The sequence below is a fragment of the Anabrus simplex genome, chromosome 5 (genome assembly GCF_040414725.1).
Source record: "Anabrus simplex isolate iqAnaSimp1 chromosome 5, ASM4041472v1, whole genome shotgun sequence".
Classification (NCBI taxonomy): domain Eukaryota; kingdom Metazoa; phylum Arthropoda; class Insecta; order Orthoptera; family Tettigoniidae; genus Anabrus; species Anabrus simplex.
The window spans coordinates 389,669,044-389,695,598 of NC_090269.1; the positions used below are offsets into that span (position 1 = coordinate 389,669,044).

The 26,555-nt window shown below is 44.3% G+C and overlaps 1 protein-coding gene across 1 annotated transcript in view; it reads left to right on the forward strand.

Moving 5' to 3' along the window:
• LOC136874558 (pickpocket protein 28) overlaps positions 1-26,555 on the forward strand; it is a 64,337-nt gene that overhangs the window by 12,761 nt on the left and 25,021 nt on the right. Inside the window, exons 3-5 of the mRNA XM_068227847.1 lie at positions 459-610; positions 17,586-17,784; positions 20,650-20,920. Of these exons, the coding sequence (XP_068083948.1) occupies positions 459-610; positions 17,586-17,784; positions 20,650-20,920 (622 nt within the window). The remainder of the gene's footprint in view (positions 1-458; positions 611-17,585; positions 17,785-20,649; positions 20,921-26,555) is intronic.

Here is a 26,555-nt window from a genome sequence, read left to right on the forward strand (position 1 = left end):
TAAGAAACAAAGAAAGATGAATAAACTTGAGTGGAGTGGAGTGGAGTGGAGTGGAGTGGAGTGGAGTGGAGTGGAGTGGAGTGGAATTTTTATATGTAGGAAGGATCGTTAAACAAAAATAAAGCTGGAATTCAAAAGGAAAAGTTGGGGGAATTTCGTTTATAGGAAGAGGAATTAGGCATAATTTACCTAGGGAGGTGTTCGACAAACAACCAATTTGTTCGAAATAATTTAAGAAAAGTCCAGGTCAACAACTGATAAGGAATCTACCACCTATGGGACAGCTGTGAAATGCTGATCAGTCATAAAGGAATACAAATCAATGAAAGATGCCTACTTAAATACTAACCGTCTCGTTGTGATTTTGTAAAATATACTTTAATGAAGTAGCAATTTTACTCAACATTTCGAAGGAATGTAAGCATCTGAAATACTAATACATTTTTTCGTGCTTCCAGATAGCACCTCAAGTCAAGGATTTATTCAAGGTTTGTACTTGGAGAGCAGCACAAGTCGACTGTGAAGAAGTCTTTACACCTATAATTAATCATCATGGAAACTGCTTTACGTTCAACAGCCTTGCTGCAGAACAGCTATTTACTAGCCAAGCGTAAGTAACACGGCATATATTTCATGATCTCTGTCAGGGCGACCAGACGTCCTCTTTTATCCGGACATGTCTTCCTTTTTTGACTTTTGTCTGGGGTCCGGGTGGATTATTTTAAAAAAGAAATGCCGTCCTTTTTAGTGAATCTGCTTATTTTGGGGTAATCTGTTTTACTACTTCTATTTTTTTACAAGTATTTTTTACTACGCAATGACATCTTCATTATCATATTGATATATAGAAATGTGATTATGGATATACAGTACATACGATTTTTCTATGCATGCCTTTTATAGTGATAATCAGGGTTAGGATTTTCAGGTGCGCACCTTTTTTGTTAGGGTAAATTAAAGCAGTTCGGAGATATGTCACAGTCTGAAATTTAGTTGCGAAAAGAGACATTTTTCACGCAGCTTTCTCCATTGTTTAGGGCATTTATCCCTTTTTCCCCAACCATGCCCATAATCACCTCTTCCCCTTTTTTTCTTTTAAGTATAATTCCATTTTATTCTATAAGGTTTCTAATCAATATAAAATATTTAATTAACGTCGTCTCAGCTTGCTATGTACGTGCGAATAGTAAGCCTACCTCTTTCAGTAAACACGGCGCGGGATTTGAAAGCACACCTGCAACAATGAAAAATAATTGTATGTTCGACAAAATCTCTTTCTCTCGCTTTACCGCTATAATGTAGCCCGCAATAATGCAATTGACAGTGAGTGATTCTATCCCACGACAATCGGTAGTCTGCTGTTCGTGAATGTGAGTTTGTTACTGTGAGAGACATCATCTGTTCGCATGGAGGCGGAGGATGGTGACGCAGAGATTTCAGCAAGCGCTTCCGCGTAGTTCCGAGAATTGAGACTGTGTTCTGCTCGAAGCTATTAGAAATCGCTGAGACTGCAGTTCCAGCATGAATGATATAATTCTGGTAACTGTCGCAGTGTTATAAGAGAGCGTGGACAGCAAGGGAGCGAGTGAGTGCAAGAGTGAGTTGTGTGATAGTCGCATTGAGTTAGCAAAGAAACTGGTGTTAGCGCTTTGCTACAGTACTAAACGAGTGTTAGTAGCATATACTGAGGGCTTCCAAAGCTATCAGTGAAGCCCAAATCTCAATTGAGGATGATGGAAGTCTAAAGCACATTATAATGCAAGCATCTGAAGCATTGTTCCATTTACAAAACTAGAAAGCAGTGAGAAAAACGTCGCACATATTTCTGAGAGCAAGTGCATCGGAGACTGATATTGCAGCCCAGACTCTCGCCCCTCTCCCCTCGACTCTCCACACGCGGTTTGCTGCTGGATATCTGGTAGGAGCGGGGACCGGTGGAGGATAGGTGTGCTAGACTTCGGTCCGTCAGATCGCCACTGCTAACTATCAACTATGCGTTACTCATCGTACATACCTCTTCACCTCATACTTCTGACTTAAGGATATAGATAAGAGAGTGCGGGTATTCCTCAGTCCCGTAGGAAGAGACTGCAGGGCTGCTGTTAGAGGAGCAATATAGTTTTATTTTTATTGGTAGAACTGCTAACTAAAATGAAATGCCATCTTTCAGATTTAGTGTTTTCTTTTGTTGGTTGGAATCGAACCCGTGATCATGGGTCGGACACCACCACTGATCTCCCGAGGAAGCTAATTAACCAGTGAACGATGGGTACGGCCGCTCTAATAATAATAATAATAATAATAATAATAATAATAATAATAATAATGGGGCATGGCATCTATATAGGCTTAGTTTTTTCCTAATGGGGATAAAATGAATGGCGATGACCTCATAAACACCCAGTCTCCAAGACAGGGGAATTAACAGTATGATGGGGTTGATTCTGGGAACTGAACCAGGGCCATCGGACCAAAGGCAAACGTTCTATCCATTTAGCCACAAAGCCGGACTTTCATTTGCTAAACCTTAGGCTACCATCTCCAGTGATCAGGGGTTGAGCATTGGCAGTAGGAGAGGCCGGGGCAGTAGCCTGTAAAGCAGCCTTGACAACACAGCAAGATACTCCGTTGGCTACTGGCTGCAGCTTAAAACGCTGAAGGCTTGACACTCAATAAACCAACCATCGAAAAGAGGTAACCTGAGTCTAGTGGTAGCCCACGTCTTGATCCCAGCATACGCCACTGATGAGTGTACTACTAAATTTTACCTTGCCAAAGGTGTCCAGTGCCCAATTTGTTGCTCTGGTTCAGGAATTCAAACAAGATTTCAAAGATACTGATTTTATTTAGCTTATGATGCTTCATTTGACAATCGTTTGAAATGTATTTTACATGTAAGTGTTATTAGAAAAATGTAAACATATTTATATACATGGATATAGAGTATTTACAGACTAATTAGGAGGTACACACACACATACACACACAACTGCAGGTTCTGAGATTTCATCACAAGATGATATCAAGTCCTTCCAGCCAAGTGAGTGCCGTACGGATTACTTGATGTAGCTCCTCCATAGGCTCGTAGAGGACATTCTTCCACGATGTAGCTGATGGTTTGCGCTTCAGCACCACAGTTGCAGGAAGGAGATTCCAACCACCCCCATCGGTGTAGTGCAGAAGCAGTTCTTCCAACGCCGCAGCGTATCCTGTTTAATCTAGTCCAGATCGTGCGTGGGAGGTTGAACCCAGGAGGTTTTGCTGTTGGGTCATCAATGTTGATTAGACCATGTGGGTGTAATCTGGCCCATTCTTGCTTCCATGCTTCGTCGGTTCTAAAAGGTATGTCAGTTAGTTCCCTGGCCGTCTTAGAGGCAGGTTTCCGGGATTTCAGTCTCGCAACGGCGTTTTCTTCTGTATCCTGGCGGATGGGAAGTGAGCTGTTCATCATCACCTTAGTCCATAATCTGACAAGGGCATTTTGTCGTCTGATGTGAGGAGGTTGAATGTGGCTCAGTACGGGTAACCATTGTACAGGAGTGGAGTGCAGAGTACCACATATGATTCTCATTGCATGGCGCAGCTGAACATCGACCAGACGAGTATGGGAACTATTCAGCCACACAGCAGAACAATATTCAGCTGAAGAATATACTAGTGCTAAAGCAGTGTTCGCAGTGAATTCGCACATGCACCCCATGATGTTCCAGCTGGTCTACCCAGAAGGTGGTTACGACTTTTCGGTTTAGCTGTCAGTTTCTGAAGATGATGGCGGTAGGTTAGGGATCTACCTAAAGTTACACCGAGGCTTTTGGGGGTAGCATTACACCGCAGTGTGTGATTTATGAACCTGATTTTCGGTTGGTAGTTTGCATTCCTGTTACTGTTGTGAAATGTAGCTACTTCTGTCTTTAGAGGGCTAGGTGTCAATCGCCACTTTGTGATATAACCGTCCATCTTCTCAAGGTCCTGGGATAGGATTTCTTCAGCTTCACTGAAGTCTGCTCTTTGTATGGTGAGTTGATGTCATCAGCATAGATGAACTTGTGAGATGTAGTTTCTGGAAGGTCGTGTATGTATACGTTGAAGAGAATTGGAGACAGCACTGAACCCAGTGGCAAACCATTGTTGAGTTTGTGAAAATGACTGCGGACATGTTCTGTATGAACCTGGAAAAATCTATTTCCCAGCATATTTTTTATTAGAGTGAAGATTTTGAGTCATGGTATTGCTCTGCTGAGTTTCAGGAGGAGTCCTTCTTTCCAGACTGTGTCATAGGCGGCGATAAGATGGAGGAACACAGAGACACTTTTTTTCTTCCTCTCAAATCAATTTTCTATAAAGGAAGTCAAAGCGAGCAACTGATCGCTGCAGTCACGACCGTGACGAAAACCAGCTTGCTCAATCGGAATGAGGCATTCAATCGTAGGAGCTATCCTGTTAAGAATCAATCTTTCCAGAAGCTTGTAAGTTACGCTTAGTAGGGCTATTGGTCTGTATCTTTGGGGTAATTTGGGATCCTTGCCTGGTTTCAAGATAGCGATAAGTTTAGTTTTCTTAAACAGGGGAGGCAGTCAGCCAGACTGCATAACATTACTAAAGAAAGAGGCAAGCCAGCGCTTGGTTGCTGGACCACAGTTCTTTAAAAGTTCTGAGAATATGCCATCAAGCCCGGGAGCTTTACCACTACGAAGGGAGACGAGACCTTTTTGTATCTCTTCTGAGGAAAACGGACTTGAATATTGGTCATTTGGTTGGATTTCTTGTTTTCTCTGCCTTAGTTCCGACTTAACTTGCTTTGTGAATTTCTTATTACCAGGAGCCCGTGATACAGAGACCAGGTGGTTTGCTATAGTTTCCACATTAATGGAGGTCTGCATCCTCAGTGGTGTGGAAGTTGGATCTAGTTTATGGATGAATGACCACGCTTTTCTACTAGAGTGTGTGAAGTTGAGATCTTGTACTGCTGTTATCCACTTCTCTCTTCTAGCATTATCTATAGATTTCAGAAGTTCAGTTGCTTTCTCCTGACTGTTTTTTTCTAAGTATTCAGCAAACAAGCGACTTGTTTTCTCGTTCCAACCAGGTATGTAATCCTTCCGATAGCCACGAGTAATGGTCCTTTTTGCAGCTGATTTTATTAGCCCAACACAGCTCCAGTAATTTTCTGGCGTTGGAGCTATCCACCTAATGTTGGCATCTGTGTGCAATGCATATGACTTCCAGTCAGCTTTCTGGAAGTTCCATCTGGGTATGGGTACAGACCTAATAACAGGGATCTGAAGACCAACTCTATAGATTATGAGTTTGTGTTGGCTCCGAGGGAAATTGTTCAGTATCTGTCTGTGTATTCAGGTAGTTGTCATAAGGTTATGGGAGGCAAAACAGAGATCTGGCGAATAGTCTTTTTTACAATGACCAGAGTGGAAAGTTCCTTTGTCCTTGGTATCGTACACTAGTTTAAGATCTCTTGCATCCATCAATTCAAATAGCCTGTCTCCATTTTCATCGCACTCATCATATCCCCATAGCGTGTGGTGGCTGTTGAAGTCTCCAAGAATGATGCTATTTTCTGGAGGTACCAACATCCTGTGCTCTGGCCAGTTGACGCTAGGGGGTTTATATACGTTAGTAATCATGACATTATCTACCTTTATAGATGAGGAGAAGAATGCTTCGTTTGTAACGTGTTCCATTGCTTCACAGTTTGCTACATCGTTCTTGACAAGGGTAGCTATGCCATTTCAATTGCTGGTCATCTTCAGTGTGAGTTTCCTGGAGTACAACCACATCCACGGAGAGTTCATGAAGGATCTTGGATAAATATTCACTTTTTGCCTTACTAATTCCTTCTATGTTAAGTTGGCAGATGGTTAATACAGAGCCGAAGGTTCGGGTGTATGAATGTGAGTCCTCAGAAGGACTATTATTTAAGTTCGTTGCACGATTTTCATAGCCGTGAGGCCCTGTAGGGCAGTACGGCGGCATCTTGCTGTTGTTGCTCGATTAGCACCACCCGGAGGACACGTGTAGAGTACTTTAAGGTTAAAACCTACGGACGTTGAGCAACGCTGTCCCCCACTGATGGAAGTCTTATACAATGTACTACTTGTGATTCAAGAATTTTGTTACAGGAAAAACACCAGCGAGATCGCATCAAACAACACATTTCCATCTCTAAGCATCAAATGAATAAGACTCTTCAAGCAAACAAATCACGGACACTTCTATTACAAAATGCGTTTCAACGGAGTTCTTCAAAATGCCAAAATTTGAAGGAATAAACATTGATTTGTGTCCAGCTCTTACACAAGCAGGAATTCCACGCAATAAGATGAACAATCCAGCCTTTCTTGAAAAATACACAAAGATGTCAATGCCCGATGAAAGTACTTTAAGAAAAACTACATGGAGCCTGTTTACCAAGAAAACATACAAAGAATCAAGGAGAAAGTGTCTGATTGCGATGTGGGAATCATTGTCGGTGAAACCATAGATTCCATGGAACGGTATGATTTGAACGTTTTAGTTTTTCCCTCAGCAGGAGAGAACGTTAAGTCCATGTTGTTAAAATGGATGAACTGCAGAAAGCCAATGCCAGTACAGTCATGCCTGCCAAAAACTCTGGCCTACTGGTATCGAGTTTGAGAAACTTCTTGTGGTTACGGACCAAGCTCCATACGTGGTTTCAGCTGCTAACCAATTGAAACCTTTATTTCTGAAGTTGAAGCATGTGACATGCTTGGTTCATGCCCTTTTTAGGATTTGTGAATCCATAAGGAACGAATATGACATCGCAAATCAATTCATCTCTGCCCTGAAGAAGAGTCTACTGAAAGCTCCGAGTCGTGTTGTTGCCTCCAGGGAAACCACTGGCCTGCCCCTTCCATATTTCCCGGTAATTACTCGCTGGGGATCGTGGATTGAGTGTGCTGCTATATTGTGTGAGAATTTTGACAAAATTAGAGAGTTTGTGCTTTCTTTGAATCCAGTCGACGCATGCGCAATTTCCAAGCCACAGCAACTTCTGTTACCGGAGAAAATACATAATTTGCAGACAAAGCTATATTGTGTCCTTAGTTACAAGTACCTGGTTGCAGATATTAAAAGATTAGAAGAACAAGGTCTGGAAAAGGAAAAACAATGGGATATTTTTATTTCCGTGAGGGAGCAGTTAGATGTCTTTGCCAAAGACAAACTCAAGTCTAGTCTTCAGAAGAATCCACACATTGAGGAATTCGCCACATCTGTAGAGTTGCCATTCCGAGTGAATACAAGGTTTGCCCTACTGGTTTCTGTGGATGTCGAAAGAAGCTTTAGCATCTACAAAGACGTTTTACCTCCTAATAGAAACAGACTTACTTTTTAAAATGTAGAAATGCTTAATGTTTCAAAGTAGGGTACGTAAAAATCCTCTTAATGATTCAATATAATCTGAAGGAATTTACATGTTTATATGTCCTCTTTCAAAATAGTTTTGTCCTGTTTTTACCTATTTGCATCTAGTCACCCTATCTATAACGATCTTAATCGTTCACTGTATATTTGTGACGAGTAACTAATATGATGTGTCAACATCCTTCGATGACACTTGGAACGATCCATAAGTTCCACACCAAGTTTCAAACCCAAACAGAAATAGTTGCAAGAGCAGTGAGAAGGCTTCATTTAAAACTATTTATCTCCTGATCCTATCTTTCTATCTTTCTGAACATACTTCAACAGCCGCATGCGACTGAAAGAACATTATGTGAATTCTGTGAAATTATCTAAAAAAATGTTAATTAAGAGAGAAAGGCTTCCAAACACAGAAATAAGTGATATGATATGCTGGCTGTATGGGTTATATAAGAATAACGGCCAGGGAGAGAAACATGACGAAAACCGTTGTTTACTCTTGTGGAGAAATAATGGAAGAGGTGTATCTGTAGAGAGTGTATAAGGGGACGGATGCAGTCGGGGTAAAATATGTACGTGGGGAATATAAGGCAAAATTAGAAAGAGAGAAATAATTATGTGCAATTATTAAATTACGGTACTCTATAAAAATGGACTGCACCAGGAAGAACCGCAATTTCATTTATTTTTAAAAATATGTGCCAAAATGTCCACCTCTCCGCTGTAGTGGTTAGCGTGATTAGAGTCACCTGAGTAGAGGGGGGTTCTATTCCCAATTCAGTCATCCTCGAAGTGGTTCTCCGCGGTTTCCCACTTCTTCTCCAGGCAAATGGCGGGAGGTACAATACCTAACTTACGGCCACTGCCGGTACCTTCCCTCTTCCTTGTCTATCCCTTCCAATCTTCCCATTCCCCCCAAAAGGCCCCTGTACAGGAAAGCAGGTGAGGCTGCCTAGGCGAGGTACTAGAATGACGACCCAAAGAATTCGTCAGATTGACCATACGTCACCTGAAATTTGCAGGCCTTCGGGATGAGCAGCGGTCTCTCAGTAGACCAAGGGGCCATGCGGTTTAGTTTGATTATATGTAATTAATACATTCTTCGTAGTGAGTCTGCAGTGTTAAGAATCGAGGGCTTTAAAAAAGAAGCAGCAATCCAGAAAGGAGTGAGGCAAGGCTGCATTTTGTCACCCCTCCATTTTAATGCTCATATAAAACAGGCGGTAAATGAAATTAAAGAGGAATTTGGAAATTGAATCACAATCCAAGGAGAGGAAATCAAAACCCTCAGATTTGTCGATGATATAGTTATTTCGTTTGAGTCTGCATAAGATCTGGAGAAATTGCTGAATGGTATGGACAGAGTTCTGAGGAAGCAGTGCTGGATGAAAATAAGTAAGTCCAAAACACAAGTAATTGAGCACCGGGCGAGTTGGCCTTGCAGATAGGGGCGCGCAGCTCTGAGCTTGCATCCGGGAGATAGTGGGTTCAAACCACACTGTCGGCAGCCCTGAAGATCGTTTTCTCTGGTTTCCCATTTTCACACCAGGTAAATGCTGCGGCTGTACCTTAATTAAGGCCACGGCTACTTCCTTCGCACTCCTACCCGTTTCCTATCCCATCGCCATAAGACCTATCTATGTCGGTATGACGTAAAGCAGCTCGTAAAATATAAGTAATGGAGTACAGTCGAACGAATTCCGATGATACAGAAAATATCACATTCGGAAATTAAATCTTAAATGAAGTGGTTAAATGTTGTTACTTGGGTAGTACAGTAAAATAACTAACGATGGCAGAAGTACGGAGGACATAACATGCAGACAAGCACGAGGAAGGAACACCTTTCTTAAGAAAACAAATATGTTTTTGAAGACATTCTCCTGGATTGTGACTGGTACGGCAGGGTACGGGCTAGGAAAAGCGGCGGCCCGAAGGGGCTGGATAAAGGTCGTATTAAGCGAAAGATACCAACATCAATTTACAAGGAGATCTCGCCAAGCTTCTTTAATTAGAAGTTCGAAAACTTTAACTCCTTTAAGAACATCAAATAACAATTTACAATTAAGAAGATAATACCCGTATATACATTCAAAATTATTACAAAATACTAACGAGGGAGCCAGCCCTCTCTATCAGGTACAAGTTCACATGCATACGTGAAGGGTTTCGCATTGCAACTTCCCGAACATAAGCCGGGGATCAATAAGAAATATGAAAGACCTTCAAATATTACGATAAGATTGAGGATAAATTAAACATGGCCTTCCAATATCTTAACCAACGCAACGCCCGAAGGCACATAGAAAATACGTAGTGGATTACAATAACGCAGAAAAGCAACACCTACTTAACCCCACTATGGAATGTTTCGGCCATGAAAGTACTTTCTTTAAGTTGAAACAAACACATCTACTAGAAGTCTTAAATGAAGATTAAATCCAAAGCACAAGGTTCCTACCATTACACAGTGACAAATCTCGTGTTTACCTCAGGCACCTACCAAAATTTCAACATCTTAAGGGGACAGTACAATAGCAAGATCCCTCCCTCTCTCTCTCTCTCTCTCTCTCTTACCTCCGCGCTAGCGTGCCGGGTTCGACGGGCTAGAAGGCAAGCCCGGGAGATAACAGACTGCACTCAGTGCGAACAGCAGAATCACCCGGCCGGCCGAGAACAACGACCGCGAGCCGAGCAGCGGTCACGTGGACCGAAACTCCCCTCTAGAAGAGAGGGGAGTTGGAGAGGGGCGCGAAGCAAGAGAGATAGAGAGAGCTTGGAAGGGAGGGAGGACTCTTCAGGGTGAGAAAACTTCTACATTTCCCTGAAGACATGCGGAACGGGCAGAAAGACATTTATCCCATACGAGGGGCAAGGATAGGAAATAAAATACATGTAAATACATCAAATTACACAATACATAGTACAGTTTGCAAGCACACACAATGTAAAAAGGCTGAAGAAAGATAGTCCCGGGGGGGGGATCACAGTTTACACGGTTCAGACCCTCCCTGCCTTAAAGCCGACGCCGGAGAAGATGAAAGTAGACTTTAAAGATAAAATATAAATGCAGTTCTTAAAGGAGTTCCATGCCGTTGGAGAATTCTCCTGGTTCAAGGAGCACACATTCACAAAATCACTTCAAAACTTCAAATTCAAATTTGAATACAAATGTACATAAGGAGGTTCTGTGCCTTTAAAAAATATCTCCTGTTACTAGGAGCAGACTTTTGTAGAATAACAAGTGGACTCGGAAGAAGGAATTTGAGCCACACAGAAAGTTCATAAGCGGCACAGGAACTTGGCGAATAAGTTAGAGCGACGAATTTCCCACTCGGTCTTTCACATAGCTAGGTCGCAGCAGGTGAGCAACCAGAAAGAGTTCTGCGCCATAAGAACAGATAGGCACGAAGATAAGGGCTCCGAAGGAGTAACATGGTCCATGAGGAGCCGAAAAACAGGTCACAGCCAGGGCAAGACGTACCAACAGCTCCACTGAGGGGCCCTCTCAGAGAGCTCGGCAACACGATACACCAAATGACTGAAAAAATAACAGAGCCAACAGAAGTCTGTCTCTTTGCACTTTTCAAGGAAGGACCGGGGGTAGGTCGACAACGCCAGGCCGCATAAGGACCCGGCAGCAGCGCGGAGGTAAGCCGGGAAACAAAGGAAGGGAGGGAGAGAGAGAAAGGCCGGAAGGGGCGTGAGGTAAAAGGAAATACAAGAACAATTAATCAAAAGATACCGTTTAACAATGGTAAACATTTTAAAATACAACAAGATATCATCCTTAACTAAGGAAACCCTGCACAAGTAATTCGAAGCGAGGCGAACTTGGTGCAAATGGCACCAACAATTTAGGCAGGCTTGACTTGAGAGAGGTGGACTCTAAACACCCACTCCGCCACGGAGTCCCTCAGGAGCAATGTGACAGGAGTCAAAAATTTAATAACAGTACAAGGCCCCCAAAACCGGGGGGAGAGCTTACTCGAAGGTACAAAATTCTTCACAAAAACCTTATCACCGACGGCCAGGCTGACAGGTTTTCGCCCCTGATTGTAACGTTGCTGCTTCCTTAAAGACCTTAAGGTTAGCCATAGCACGTTTCCACGTAGCCCTAACATTAAGAGGATCGATATTCTCCGGCAACAGATAATTTATATTCCATAAATTTGACAAGGGTGAGTTAGGCATGAAACCAAACATGAGAGAGAAGGGAGAGGACTTATGCGCCTCATGAACAGCGGTATTGAAAGCATAGGTTAACCAAGGAACAGTCGTATCCCACCTCCAAATATCTTCATGATGGAAGGCGATAAGCGCGGAGCGCAAATTACGGTTTACCCTCTCCGTGTGCGACGGCTGAGGATAGTAAGCAGAGGTCGTAACGTGAGAGATAGAAAGGCCGAAACAGAATTTTTTAAACCAATTGGACGTAAAAGCCTTCGCATTATCGGAAACTAAAACTTGACAAGGCCTAAACGTAGAAAAAATGCTTTTCAAACACCTTACCGTGGTGTCAGCAGTAGCAAGCTTGGTAGGAAACATCCAGGTAAAGCGAGTGAAAGCATCAACACAAACAAGAATGAACCTATTACCATCCCCTTTCGATTTGGGGAGGGGCCCAACGTAGTCTATAAACATACGCTGCATAGGGCGAGTAGCTTGAGAAGAAGATAGAAATCCGACCTTAGTATTCAGCGGTGGCTTGCTAATTTTACAAAGCTTGCAAGCTCTAACCAATTCGCGCACTTCACCATCCAATCCCTTCCAAATGAAATTCTCACGGATTTTTTCTCCTGTTTTAAACACCCCAACACTCATGAAAATATTTAAAAATCATGGGCACGAGAACGGCAGGTACCACCACCTTCATCCTTTTATCATGGCGAGCCGTACAACACAGGACTCCGTTCCGTAACTCGTAGGGAGCAACAGGTTTACCTAGCTCTAAATCTAGTATGATGGGTCCCAAGTAAGGGTCTTCTGTTTGAATTTTTCCAATGTCATGATACAATATGGGGGCATCTGACGGAAACGCCGCAGAAATCGGCAGGGTAAGGGACTCAACAACAAAGGGTTGATCATCTTGAACCTCCTCGGGAGAGTACATACGGCTTAAAGAATCAGCCAAAATATTATCCGACCCCCGGATGTGGCGCACTTCGAACTGAAAGGCAGAGATCCTGATCGCCCACCGGGCCAAACGGCCAGTTCTTCGGGGACGACCCAGAACCCAGCTCAACGCCTGGTTGTCCGTTTCAAGTTGGAATTTAACGTGCTCTAAATACATCCGGAACTTCTCGAGGGCAAATAACACGGCTAAAACTACAAGCTCGTACACCGAGGATTTCGATTCCAGGGCGGAAAAGGTCCTGGATGCATAGGCAATCGGGCGTCTGCCAAATTCTGACTCCTGCAACAACACCGCGGTGACGGCGGAAGCAGAAGCATCGGTTTGGACTATAAACGGTTTAGAAAAATCGGGCATAGCAAGAATAGGCGCGTTGGAGATGGCCAACTTAAGATCTTCAAAGGCGGCCTGCTGAGAGGGTCCCCAATCAAATTTAACCCCTTTCCGACACAAGGAGTTAAGCGGGCTGGCACGCTTAGCGAAGTCCGGAATGAACTTGCGAAAAAAATTTATCATGCCGACAAACCGTGCTACGCCTTTCACATCCTTAGGGGGAGCAAATTCACGAATGGCCTGGGTACGAGAGAGGTCCACCGAAACACCGTCAGGCGAAACCACATGCCCAAGGAAAGACATCTGGGGCTTCGCAAAGGAGACCTTAGAAAGCTTGACGGTAAGGCCCGCCTCCCGAAGGCGCATCAACACTTCCTTAAGGTGCAACAGGTGCTCCTCGAAAGTTTCAGAATAGACCACAAGGTCATCCAAATAATGATATAGGTAGTTAAATTTAATGTCCGAAAACAGCTTATCCAAAAGCCTAGTAAGAACGGCGGCACCCGTCGAGATCCCAAAAGGGACGCGTAAAAATTCGTATAAATTCCAGTCTGTGGCAAATGCCGACACATGTCGCGACTTAGGAGCCAAGGGGATCTGGTAGTAGGCTTGATTTAAATCCAAGATAGTAAAATATCGAGCTTTCCTAAAACAGGAGAAACAGGAGTGTAAATCGGGGAGCGGCACGGACTGCAACACAATTTTCTTATTAAGGACCCTATAATCCAGGACAGGCCTGAACCCGCCCTGAGGTTTAGGGACTAGGAAGATGGGCGAGGAATAAGCGGACGTAGACGGTTGAATAATCCCCTGGTCAAGCATCTTATCGATGATCTCCTTCAGCGCCTTCATCTTAGGCGGAGACAAACGGTAAGGGGGAATCCTTACTGGAGTTGAATAAGAGAGTTCGATTTTATACTCCAAAAGATTGGTCACGCCCAATTCCTCAGAAAATACGTCCGAAAAAGTGTCGCACAACTCCCTCACACTCCGCGCCTGATCCTCAGGGAGATGGCTAAGATCACATACCATCTCCTCTTGAGGGGGCGTAACCGACCGAAATGACACAGAATTAAATGAACCAAGGGGAATCTTTACCGATTGAGAAAATCTGAACCAACAAACCCCCTTTTGTAGGTCCAGAACCAATCCGGAGTAAGAAAAGAAATTTGTCCCAAGGATTACGGGTCATGACAAATCCTTGGCTACATAAAAGGAGTATTTCCAAGAAAAGTTAGACACTCTAATTTTACTAGTGAAGCTACCCATAATATCGACCCTAGAAGAATTGGCTGATACACACGAAACAGAGACAGGAAGCAAGTCCGAAAACTTACATATAGCTTTATGTGCGATATACCATTTCTCGCTGACCAAGGAAACTACACTCCCCGAGTCCAGCAAGGCCGATACAGGCTCGTTCCCCATTTCAACCTTAACGAAGGGAGCACTACCTTTCAAATCCGCAGAAATCCGTAAACACTCGGGCGGAAACGTATCACATAAAGGCTGAACAGAAGCACAACGAGGGCTGTCATCAACTGGGGGACCGTGAGGGACGGAAACCCCCTTACCTAGTCAGCTTGACGCTAGAGTTCCAGCACAGTTCTTCGCAAAATGACCCGGACGCCCACACTTAAAACAAGCGAAATTGCTACTCCTATTAGGAACACTGGCATTTGCCAACGTACCCACCGGGCGACGACCGGGAGTCCTAGTGGGACAACGATTCCGTAAATGATCGCGTGATCCACACTCATAACACCTTCTCAGGTCCACAGGCTTTCTAGAAGCGGGAGCGCCGGATACATAGGGCGATGAAGGACTACTTCCCGTACGCAAGGTGTCCGCATAACGAACTCCTTCCGCGGCGACGACCATTGCCTCCAAATCCGAAAAATTGCGGAGATAGGCCGCGAAACACAAACAAGAACGGTACAAGGGGTTTATGCCCTCAACAATAGTCGATACGATTTGCTCTTCTGAAAAATGGAGCGCGAAGACCCTGGCGTAATGTTTAATATCCAAAATGAAATCAGCCAACGACTCATCATTACGCTGGACTCTAAAGTAAAATTTCTGCACAAACGAATTTAACGCCCTAGCTGGAATAAATGCGTCAATAAGTGCGCGTGGAATTGCTGAATAGTTTCCTGTTCCTTAATGGCCTTAACAATCCTATACGACAACTCACAACTCGCTAAGGGATAGATAATCTGCAATATATGACTATGAGAAATTCCAAAAACCAGGGCATGGTCCAGGAATTCGACCAAGAAACGAAGGAAGGCTACAGTGTCGCTCGCCGAATTGACAGAGTAGTATTGAGCCCTCTTCAATATTAGCGTTAATGGATGAGGAATATTGTAGAATATAGACACATTTGACGGTGGGATAGATTGCAAAGGTTGCTGTTCTTGCTGTTCTCCAACCTCTCTATTCCCTATAGGTTTATCCGTATCATCTCCACCTACCACGGAGACCAAAGCGGGAGGTTTCGTTTTGCCTGCCAATTTCGTCAACCATAAGTCAGTTTTCTCCAACAAGCTAAGCGCTCTACCTTCCAACTCCTTGACTTGGGTCCTCAATTCATCCTTTAACACCAATGACAAAAGATCCCCAATACGCTGAACGTAATGCGTGAGGCGACCTTGAACTCTCCTCAACTGATGACTAGATACCACGTCGCTTTCCAAAAAATCCATAATTGAAGCAATATCGGTTAAATTCGTATCAATCAAGGACGCGGTACTGCCCATCTCGCCATCGGTATAACAGGGTACAAGGACCGGCTTATCTAAGTTGGTTCGTAATAATGCTTCATCGTTCTTGACCGTACCTCGAGATTCAATATTCCGAATGGTCAACTCATACAGTAATTCTTCCTTTCGGAGTGAGCCCGGATAAGCTACATCTCGAGTAGACATTTTGATGACTTACGAGACAAAATGGGGCACGACGTGGCGGAAGGACACCGAGAGACCCCCTCCCAAGCGATCAGGTACATTTACTAATACGACACCAGCCCCATACAACCCACGCTCAGCTACCAGCTGGTAAGGCAGGGTACGGGCTAGGAAAAACGGCGGCCCGAAGGGGCTGGATAAAGGTCGTATTAAGCGAAAGATACCAACATCAATTTACAAGGAGATCTCGCCAAGCTTCTTTAATTAGAAGTTCGAAAACTTTAACTCCTTTAAGAACATCAAATAACAACAATTTACAATTAAGAAGATAATACCCGTATATACATTCAAAATTATTACAAAATACTAACGAGGGAGCCAGCCCTCTCTATTAGGTACAAGTTCACATACATACGTGAAGGGTTTCGCATTGCAACTTCCCGAACATAAGCCGGGGATCAATAAGAAATATGAAAGACCTTCAAATATTACGATAAGATTGAGGATAAATTAAACATGGCCTTCCAATATCTTAACCAACGCAACGCCCGAAGGCACATAGAAAATACGTAGAGGATTACAATAACGCAGAAAAGCAACACCTACTTAACCCCACTATGGAATGTTTCGGCCATGAAAGTACTTTCTTTAAGTTGAAACAAACACATCTACTAGAAGTCTTAAATGAAGATTAAATCCAGAGCACAAGGTTCCTACCATTACACAGTGACAAATCTCGTGTTTACCTCAGGCACCTACCAAAATTTCAACATCTTAAGGGGACAGTACAATAGCAAGATCCCTCCCTCTCTCTCTCTCTCTCTCTCTCTCTTACCTCCGCGCTAGCGTGCCGGGTTCGACGGGCTAGAAGGCAAGCCCGGGAGATAACAGACTGCACCCAGTGCGAACAGCAGAATCACCCGGCCGGCCGAGAACAACGACCGCGAGCCGAGCAGCGGTCACGTGGACCGAAACTCCCCTCTAGAAGAGAGGGGAGTTGGAGAGGGGCGCGAAGCAAGAGAGATAGAGAGAGCTTGGAAGGGAGGGAGGACTCTTCAGGGTGAGAAAACTTCTACATTTCCCTGAAGACATGCGGAACGGGCAGAAAGACATTTATCCCATACGAGGGGCAAGGATAGGAAATAAAATACATGTAAATACATCAAATTACACAATACATAATACAGCTTGCAAGCACACACAATGTAAAAAGGCTGAAGAAAGATAGTCCCGGGGGGGGGGGATCACAGTTTACACGGTTCAGTGACATTGTAAGGAAGTGAAACATGGACGATAAGTAGCTCGAAAAGAAAGAGAATATAAGATTTTGAAATGTGGTGTTACGAAGAATGCTAAAGTTGACGAAAAGAAGATATAGAATGATAGGGCACGTTTTAAGACACGCAGGACTTTTTCACTTGGTTTTCGATGGAAGAGTAGGCGGTAAGAACAGTAGGGGTAGACCAAGATATGAATATGACGGGCAGATTAGAGCAGATGTAGGATGCAGTAGTTACGTAGAAATGAAAAGGTTAGCAAAGGATAGGGTGGGATGGAGAGCTGCATCAAATCAATCTATAGACTGGCGATTTAAACAACAGCGAGAGAAAGGTGGACAGCCAATGAGCAATAATTTCAGTGCTGTTGTTTTGCCGCATGCCGTATATGAATTTGATGTGTTGATTTCTTATTTTCGTGGTTTCCAGATTTCAGTGGCAAACTATTAGATTTTACGTAATAAGTTAAATAACGTATTCACTTTCTAAGAAAGTATACTTGAAACATAGTAAGCACTGACTCTTTTTTTTTTTCAGGGTACAAAAACTGAGCTCAAGCGGCAAGCTTTCTCGTAACTGGGATCCTGAGGGAGGCTACGAGGTGTCAGACGATCGCAAGGAGACGTACCCACGGCGTTCATCAGCAGGACTTCTGGCTGGCCTTTATATATCTCTACGGTCTGAAATAGAGTCGGAAGGCGATCCGAACTGCAGAGTGCCCATGGAGGGCTTCAAGGTTATGTACTCATTTCTTTGTGTTATAGCATTGTGAGTCCGCCGCTGGCTTAGTGTGATTCCGGGCTATGCCACGGAATTTTTAAAAAGTGGTGCGTCGACCCGAACGGGTTCACTCAGCCTCGGGAGGTCAATTGGGTAGAGGTGGTTCAGTTCCCATCTTAGACATCCTCGATGTGGTTTTCAGTGGTTTCCCACTTCTTCTCCAGGCAAATGTCGGGAGAGTAGGCCTACCTAACTTAAGACCACGGCCCTTTCCTTGTCTATCCCTTAGCCATGTAGCCAGACAGTTCAGATGGCAACCAGCCGTAGCTAGATCATATTGTCTAACCAGCCATCTATACTTTACATCACTGCCTGCACGGTTGCTATGGTTACACTTCCATCACACATTTTATCGCGTAAAGTTACACAAATTTTTGGATGACCCCTTGCCATAAGAAAATTTAAGTAAAACGAATAAAAATAAGGGTGACGCAATTGGGAACGAAAAAGGCCTTTTTTTTTTTGCTAGTTGCTTTACGTCGCACCGACACAGATAGGTCTTTAATTAAGGTACAGCCCCAGCATTTGCCTGGTGTGAAAATGGGAAACTACGGAAAGCCATCTTCAGGGCTGCCGACAGTGGGGTTCGAACCTACTATCTCCCAATACTGGATACTGGCCGCACTTAAGCGACTGCAGCTATCGAACTCGATCGAAAAAGTCTATATGTCTAGATCAGTGAGAATAAGAACACTGAAATATGCCCCACCGAGCTCGATAGCTGCAGTCGCTTAAGTGCGGCCAGTATCCAGTAATCGGGACATAGTGGGTTCGAGCCCCACTCTCGGCAGCCCTGAAGATGGTTTTCCGTGGTTTCCCATTTTCACACCAGGCAAATGCCGGGGCTGTACCTTAATTAAGGCCACGGTCGCTTCCTTGCAATTCCTAGGCCTTTCCCATCCCATCGTCGCCATAAGACATATCTGTGTCGGTGCGACGTAGAGCAAATAGCACCACAAAAAAAAAAATGGCCTCGTTCCATATTATGTACACTGCGGAGAGGGTTTGGAATCGGATCCAAATTTTCGGCGCACAGCCTTGTGACTGGAAATATTATTCCACCATCTCTCCCGCCCTGCCGGCCAACATTCTGATGGTATTTTTTTTGACCAGCGTTATTCGAACCGGCTAACCATCCTGTCAGACTATTTACACTTGACGCCTTATCGATTATGGCTACCAGGCGGACTTTCATTTGATGGTATTTTCTGATATTTATGTACTGCGAATTGGTCAGGTGTATCCCTTCATCAATATGTTTCAATTTCTTTGCGGGGTACATGTAGTCAAATTGCACTAGATGACTGGGGTAGAGGTTTTTTCCATTGTGGGATGCAAGATCAACTAAACTAAACTCACCCTCTGGCACTACAGCCCTGAATGGCCTTGGCCTACCTAGCGCCGCTGCTCAGCCCGAGAGGCTGCAGACTACACCGGGGCCGCCATCTCACCGTCGGATGGCGACTATGGGATAGGGAAGTTGGAAGGAAGCGATCATAGCCTTAATTAAGGTACACAAGTTGTTCTTTACCTCCGCGCAAACTACTGAAGATCAGTCAGTGTATATTCATCTGTCACTTCTCATCATCATCATCTGTTTACCCTCCAGGTTCGGTTTTTCCCTCGGACTTAGCGAGGGATCCCACCTCTACCGCCTCAAGGGCAGTGTCCTGGAGCTTCAGACTCTTGGTCGGGGATACAACTGGGGAGTATGACCAGTACCTCGCCCAGGTGGCCTCACCTGCTATGCTGAACAGGGGCCTTGTGGAGGGATGGGAAGATTGGAAGAGGCAAGGAAGAGGGAAGGAAGTGTCCTGGAGCTTCAGACTCTTGGTCGGGGATACAACTGGGGAGTATGACCAGTACCTCGCCCAGGTGGCCTCACCTGCTATGCTGAGCTCTACTCAGTTGACCTCCCGAGGCTGAGTGGACCCCGTTCCAGCCCTCGTACCACTTTTCAAATTTCGTGGCAGAGCCGGGAATCGAACCCGGGCCTCCGGGGGTGGCAGCTAATCACGCTAACCACTACACCACAGAGGCGATCTGTCACTTCTACGTAGCGTAAACCTGTATAACAGCTATTGGCATTATTTAAACTGTAATTCATTTCAAAGCAAAACGGCATGTTTTCTGAACACGTGTCAATGTATAGTTGGTCTGGACATATTCTGACATTCAGGAAAAAAAATGAAAGAACTCTTATCACTGCAGTGACTCGGTGAAAATTGGTGAAATGTAACTTCTATCACTTATTCAGCGGGAGATCATTTTAGCACTAACGAAACGTTAACTTTTCATCGTTCCGTAGTGGGCAAGGCTTTCCAATAGCAGCCAACATTGTGCATGCAAACTAGACAATATGTTAATAATATTTGCTCACCTGACCTCGGAGTGTTCTTTAAAATAATTTAAGAAACGACTTGGTGAACTATTGACAGAGAATCTGCTACCACCACGACAGTCCTAAGTCATTAATCAATGATTAACTGCTCTGTTCAAGGTGAACAAGGTTTTACAACCGAGCAACTGGCTGCGCGGTTTGGGTCACGAAGCTATGTTCTTGCATTTGGGAGATAGTGGGTTCGAACCCAACTGTCAGCAGTTTTCCTTGGTTTCCCATTCTCGCACCAGGATAATGCTGGGGCTGTATATATGAACTAAGGCCACGGTCGCTTCCTTCCCACTCTTAGACCTTTCCTACAAGACCGGAAACCTATCTATGTCACTATGTCAGTGCGAAGTATAGCAAATATTTTTTAAAAAATGTAAAGTTGTACACTTGTTCGTAGCATCTGTTGGAGAATTTAATTTGGTGTTACAGGTGATGCTGCACAATCCCGCAGTATTCCCTCAGGTCAGACAACCCTTCTTCCAGATCCCGTCTAAGCGACAAGTGATGGTGTGGGTCAAGCCAGAGATGATGGAGACGGACGATCATCTGAGGAGCTATTCTCCTGCTGACAGGCGATGTTACTTCCAGAAGGAGCGGATTCTAAGATACTTCAATGTGTACACTCAGGAGAGTTGTGAGCTGGAGTGTATCAGCAACTACACTATGAAGAAATGCGGCTGTGTCATGTTCTACATGCCACGTGAGTCACTCATACAGTAGCTCCCTCTCTTTCACATGCAACTAGCAACCATGTTGCTGGCAGAGATAAACAAAACACCTTATGTCCCAATCCTCCTGCCAGGCCGGCGAGTACCGTCTATCTTGACGCTGACGAGTACCGTTCGTACATCCGAGCTGCAAGGAACTGGGGGGCGTGATGTATGGTTTAGTCCCACATCCAAGTAACATAGGAATAACTGAGGATCTTTCTTCTCAACTCCACCTCATTTTTTGTAAATTTACACGTGGAACAAAATTTCATATACAGTGATTTTCATATTCTTTCGTTTCATCCTCTTTGGGGTACACTGAGTCAAGCATTCCTCTGTGTGTTGTTCTTTTCTTAGCGCCCAGTTATTAATAATCTTGACCATAATGGCCAGTATTGGGTCCGTATTGACTTAATCACAGTAAATAGAGAGATGTGCGTCCGCGTAATCAATACTATATACTAAAAATGCATTTATATTTCACATTTACAATATATATAGTACAGGCTTCGAGAATATGTCCATTCCCTTCTTCAGCTAAGTAGGATAAAATTCGGATATTACAATAAGACATAATAAAACAGGGGCACCCCGCTGAGAAAATTAAACTATGTACAATATGACATATTAAACACTACTGAGTAGCGGCATGGAAGTATGTTCAATCTTGTCATCTCGATATAAACACATTAGGAGCATGTCTATGTACATGAAACATTGAACACTGAGCACTGTGCGATCTGAAGTCAATGTGTCCTTGTTAACCCAATACTCCCTTATCAAATCAAACTGGATCATATTAAAAGACGTAATACTGTATAAAATAGTGTAAAACCAAGCTGTCAAGCCGATCGCGTCGGGTAATAGATGTTTATGTTGTAAGATTGACATGAACCTTACATAGTTTGTAAAAAGGAGAAGTAAAATAAAGAACGCAAGTGGCTGAGTATCCCTATAACGTAAACAGAATGAGAGTACAGCACGTAAAAATGATTAAAACTTACCGATGTTATAAAACAAGTGGATGCGCAAGGCTGACACGCGACTCTCAGAGGAAGCAGCTGGAAGTGACAAGGTTTCTGGGGATATACACTGACTGACAGAGCAAATGCAACACCAAGAAGGAGTGGTTCGAAAGGGATGAAAGTTGGGGAAAAAACAGAGACGGCACGGACGAATAATTGATGTTTATTTCAAACCGATATGCAGGTTACACAATGCGCACGACATCGACTCAGTAGGATGTAGGACCACCGCGAGCGGCGATGCACGCAGAAACACGTCGAAGTACAGAGTCAATAAGAGTGCGGATGGTGTCCTGAGGGATGGTTCTCCATTCTCTGTCAACCATTTGCCACAGTTGGTCGTCCGTACGAGGCTGGGGCAGAGTTTGCAAACGGCGTCCAATGAGATCCCACACGTGTTCGATTGGTGAGAGATCCGGAGAGTACGCTGGCCACGGAAGCATCTGTACACCTCGTAGAGCCTGTTGGGAGATGCGAGCAGTGTGTGGGCGGGCATTATCCTGCTGAAACAGAGCATTGGGCAGCCCCTGAAGGTACGGGAGTGCCACCGGCCGCAGCACATGCTGCACGTAGCGGTGGGCATTTAACGTGCCTTGAATACGCACTAGAGGTGACGTGGAATCATACGCAATAGCGCCCCAAACCATGATGCCGCGTTGTCTAGCGGTAGGGCGCTCCACAGTTACTGCCAGATTTGACCTTTCTCCACGCCGACGCCACACTCGTCTGCGGTGACTATCACTGACAGAACAGAAGCGTGACTCATCGGAGAACACGACGTTCCGCCATTCCCTCATCCAAGTCGCTCTAGCCCGGCACCATGCCAGGCGTGCACGTCTATGCTGTGGAGTCAATGGTAGTCTTCTGAGCAGACGCCGGGAGTGCAGGCCTCCTTCAACCAATCGACGGGAAATTGTTCTGGTCGATATTGGAACAGCCAGGGTGTCTTGCACATGCTGAAGAATGGCGGTTGACGTGGCGTGCGGGGCTGCCACCGCTTGGCGGCGGATGCGCCGATCCTCGCGTGCTGACGTCACTCGGACTGCGCCTGGACCCCTCGCACGTGCCACATGTCCCTGCGCCAACCATCTTCGCCACAGGCGCTGCACCGTGGACACATCCCTATGGGTATCGGCTGCGATTTGACGAAGCGACCAACCTGCCCTTCTCAGCCCGATCACCATACCCCTCGTAAAGTCGTCTGTCTGCTGGAAATGCCTCCGTTGACGGCGGCCTGGCATTCTTAGCTATACATGTGTCCTGTGGCACACGACAACACGTTCTACAATGACTGTCGGCTGAGAAATCACGGTACGAAGTGGGCCATTCGCCAACGCCGTGTCCCATTTATCGTTCGCTACGTGCGTAGCACAGCGGCGCATTTCACATCATGAGCATACCTCAGTGACGTCAGTCTACCCTGCAATTGGCATAAAGTTCTGACCACTCCTTCTTGGTGTTGCATTTGCTCTGTCAGTCAGTGTACTAAAGATATGGGTTGGGATATAGCACCATATCTGAAGTACAGTACTTATTTGATTATTCTTTGCATGAAGGAGCTATACCAAATAAATGTAGAGTTGCCATAACAGCCCCTGTGTATAAAGGAGAGGGTGATAGACATAAAGCTGAAAATTTCGGGCCAGTCAGTTTGACATGCATTGCATGTAAGCTTTCGGAAAGCATTCTTTCTGATTATATTAGACATGTTTGCGAATTATAACTGGCTCGATAGAAGGTAGTTAGGGTTTAGGAAAGGTTATTCCACTGAAGCTCAACTTGTAGGATTCCAGCAAGATATAGCGGGCATCTCGGATTCAGGAGGTCAAATGGACTGTATCGCGATTGACCTGTCTAAAGCATATGATAAGGTGGATCATGGGAGACTACTGGCAAAAATGAGTGCAATTGGACTAGACAAAAGAGTGACTCAATGGGTTGCTGTATTTCTAGAAAATAGATCTCAGATAATTAGAGTAGGCGAAGCTTTATCTGACCCTGTAATAATTAAGAGGAGAATTCCTCAAGGCAGTGTTATTGAACGTTTATGTTTCCTTATATATGTAAATGATATGAGTAAAGGAGTGGAATCAGAGGTAAGGCTTTTTGCGGATGGTGTTATTCTCTATAGAGTAATAAATAAGTTACAAGATTGTGAGCAACTGCATAATGACCTCGATAATGTTGTGAGATGGACAGTAGGCAATGGTATGATGATAAACGGGGTAATAATTAATTTCGTGTGGCTATTTCTAGCCGGGTGCAGCCCTTGTAAGGCAGACCCTCCGATGAGGGTGGGCGGCATCTGCCATGTGTAGTAACTGCGTGTTAGTGTGGTGGAGGATAGTGTTATGTGTGGTGTGTGAGTTGCAGGGATGTTGGGGACAGCACAAATACCCAGCCGCCGAGCCATTGAAATTAACCAATTACGGTTAAAATCCCCGACCCGGCCGGGAATCGAACCCGTGACCCTCTGAACCGAAGGTCAGTACGCTGACCATTCAGCCAGCGAGTCGGACATAAACGGGGTTGGAAGTCAGTTTGTGAGTTTCACAGAAAGGAAAAGTCCCCTCAGTTTTAATCACTGCATTGATGTGGTGAAAGTTCCTCTCGGGGATCATTGTAAGTATCCGGGTGTTCAAATAAGGAAAGATCTCCGTTGGGGTAATCACATAAATGGGATTGTAAATAAAGGGTACAGATCTCTGCACATGGTTATGAGGGTGTTTAGGTGTTGTAGTAAGGATGTAAAGGAGAGCGCATATAAGTCTCTGGTAAGAAACCAACTAGGGTATAGTTTCAGTGTATGGGACCCTCACTAGGATTATTTGATTTAAGAACTGGAAAAATCCAAAGAAAAGCAGCTCGATTTGTTCTGGGTGATTTCCGACAAAAGAGTAGCGTTTCAAAAATGTTGCAATGTTTGGGCTGGGAAGAACTGGGAGAAAGGAGACGAGCTGCTCGACTTAGTGGTATGTTCCGAGCTGTCAGTGAATAGATGGCATGGAATGACATCAGTAGACGAATAAGTTTGAGTGGTGTCTAAAAGTAGGAAAGATCACAATATGTAGAAAAAGCTTGAATTCAAGAAGACAAATTGGGGGCAAATATTCGTTAATAGGAAGGGGAGTTAAGGAGTGGAATAACTTACCAAGGGAGATGTTCAAAAAATTTCCAATTTATTTGCAAACATTTAAGGATAGGCTAGGGAAACAACAGATAAGGAATCCGCCACCAGGGCGACTCCCCTAAATGCAGATTAGTATTGATTGATTGATTGATTGATTGATTGATTGATTGATTGATTGATTGATTGATTGATTGATTGATTGATTGATTTAAAGGGAAGGGCCACGAAGCGCGTGTAAATGAATGACTCCCTAGGCCTCTAAACCTAATGCCGTCGGAGTCGGTAAAGGACAAGAGTCGACCAAGGGAGGTTGGATAAGAAAGATGAAGGTGAGGAGGACTCTGACAGAGAGAAGTAGAAGCAATTCTGGTCCCAGTTAGGGAAACTGTGGTCGCCAACCCATGCTCCCAAGTTTTTTTATTTATTATTATTGTTATTTTTTTGCGTCGCTTCGACACAGATAGGTCTTATAGCGACGATGGGACAGGAAGGGCCTAGGAGTGGGAAGGAAGCGACCGTGGCCTTGATTAAGGTACAGCCCAAGCATTTGCCTGTTGTGAAAATGGGAAACCACAGAAAATCATCTTCAGGGCTGCCGACAGTGGGGCTCGAACCCACTATCTCCCGAATACTGGATACTGGCCGCACTTAAGTGACTGCAGCTATCGATCTCGGTGCTCCCAAGTTAAGAGCTCCAAGTTTGCCTTCTAGTCTCCTCTTACGACAGGCAGGGAATACTGTGAATGATTTTCTACCATCCACACCTATAGGGTGAATGCTCCGAAAGGAGAGTAATAGCAAAAGTAACATAAGTAGTGAGTGTGTTACTTAAGAGTCGCTTACCGATGCTTAAAAATTACACCAATGAACACCAATGGTGTGGGACAGCAATTGATCCCATGATTTTAATGTACTTTTCTTTTTTTAGCCATGTAAATTACTAGCTGTAGTGCCTGGTTCTGTTCGGGTACTTCTTTTGAATCTTGGCTTTTAGGATTGGTATTACCTGTTTGAAGTAATTTGTGTTATTTCTTTATTGTGACGTTGATTGAAAGTTAACGGACTCTTTTGTAGGTTTAGTATTACTGTCATGTGTATAATTTTAAGTTTTATCTATATTAATATTATAAAGAGGAAAAATTTGTATATTTGTTTGTAACGGATAGACTCAAAAACTACTGAACCGATTTTAAAAATCACTTCACCTATAAAAGCTACATTGCCCGGAGTAACATGGGCTGCATTTTATTTTCAAAACAACTCGGGGGGGGGGGGCATGGGGGAGATATAAAAATAACACGCTAATATAGGCGAAATATCGAATTTATCGTACAAGGACGATACAAAGCTCATTTTAAGCCCGTTGATTCAAAGAACAAAACTCGGTAAGCCCTATGGGCCCGAAAACCATGTTTTAAGGCCCTAAAACCGACCGTTATGGAGATAGTGGCACCACACTGCTCTAGGAAT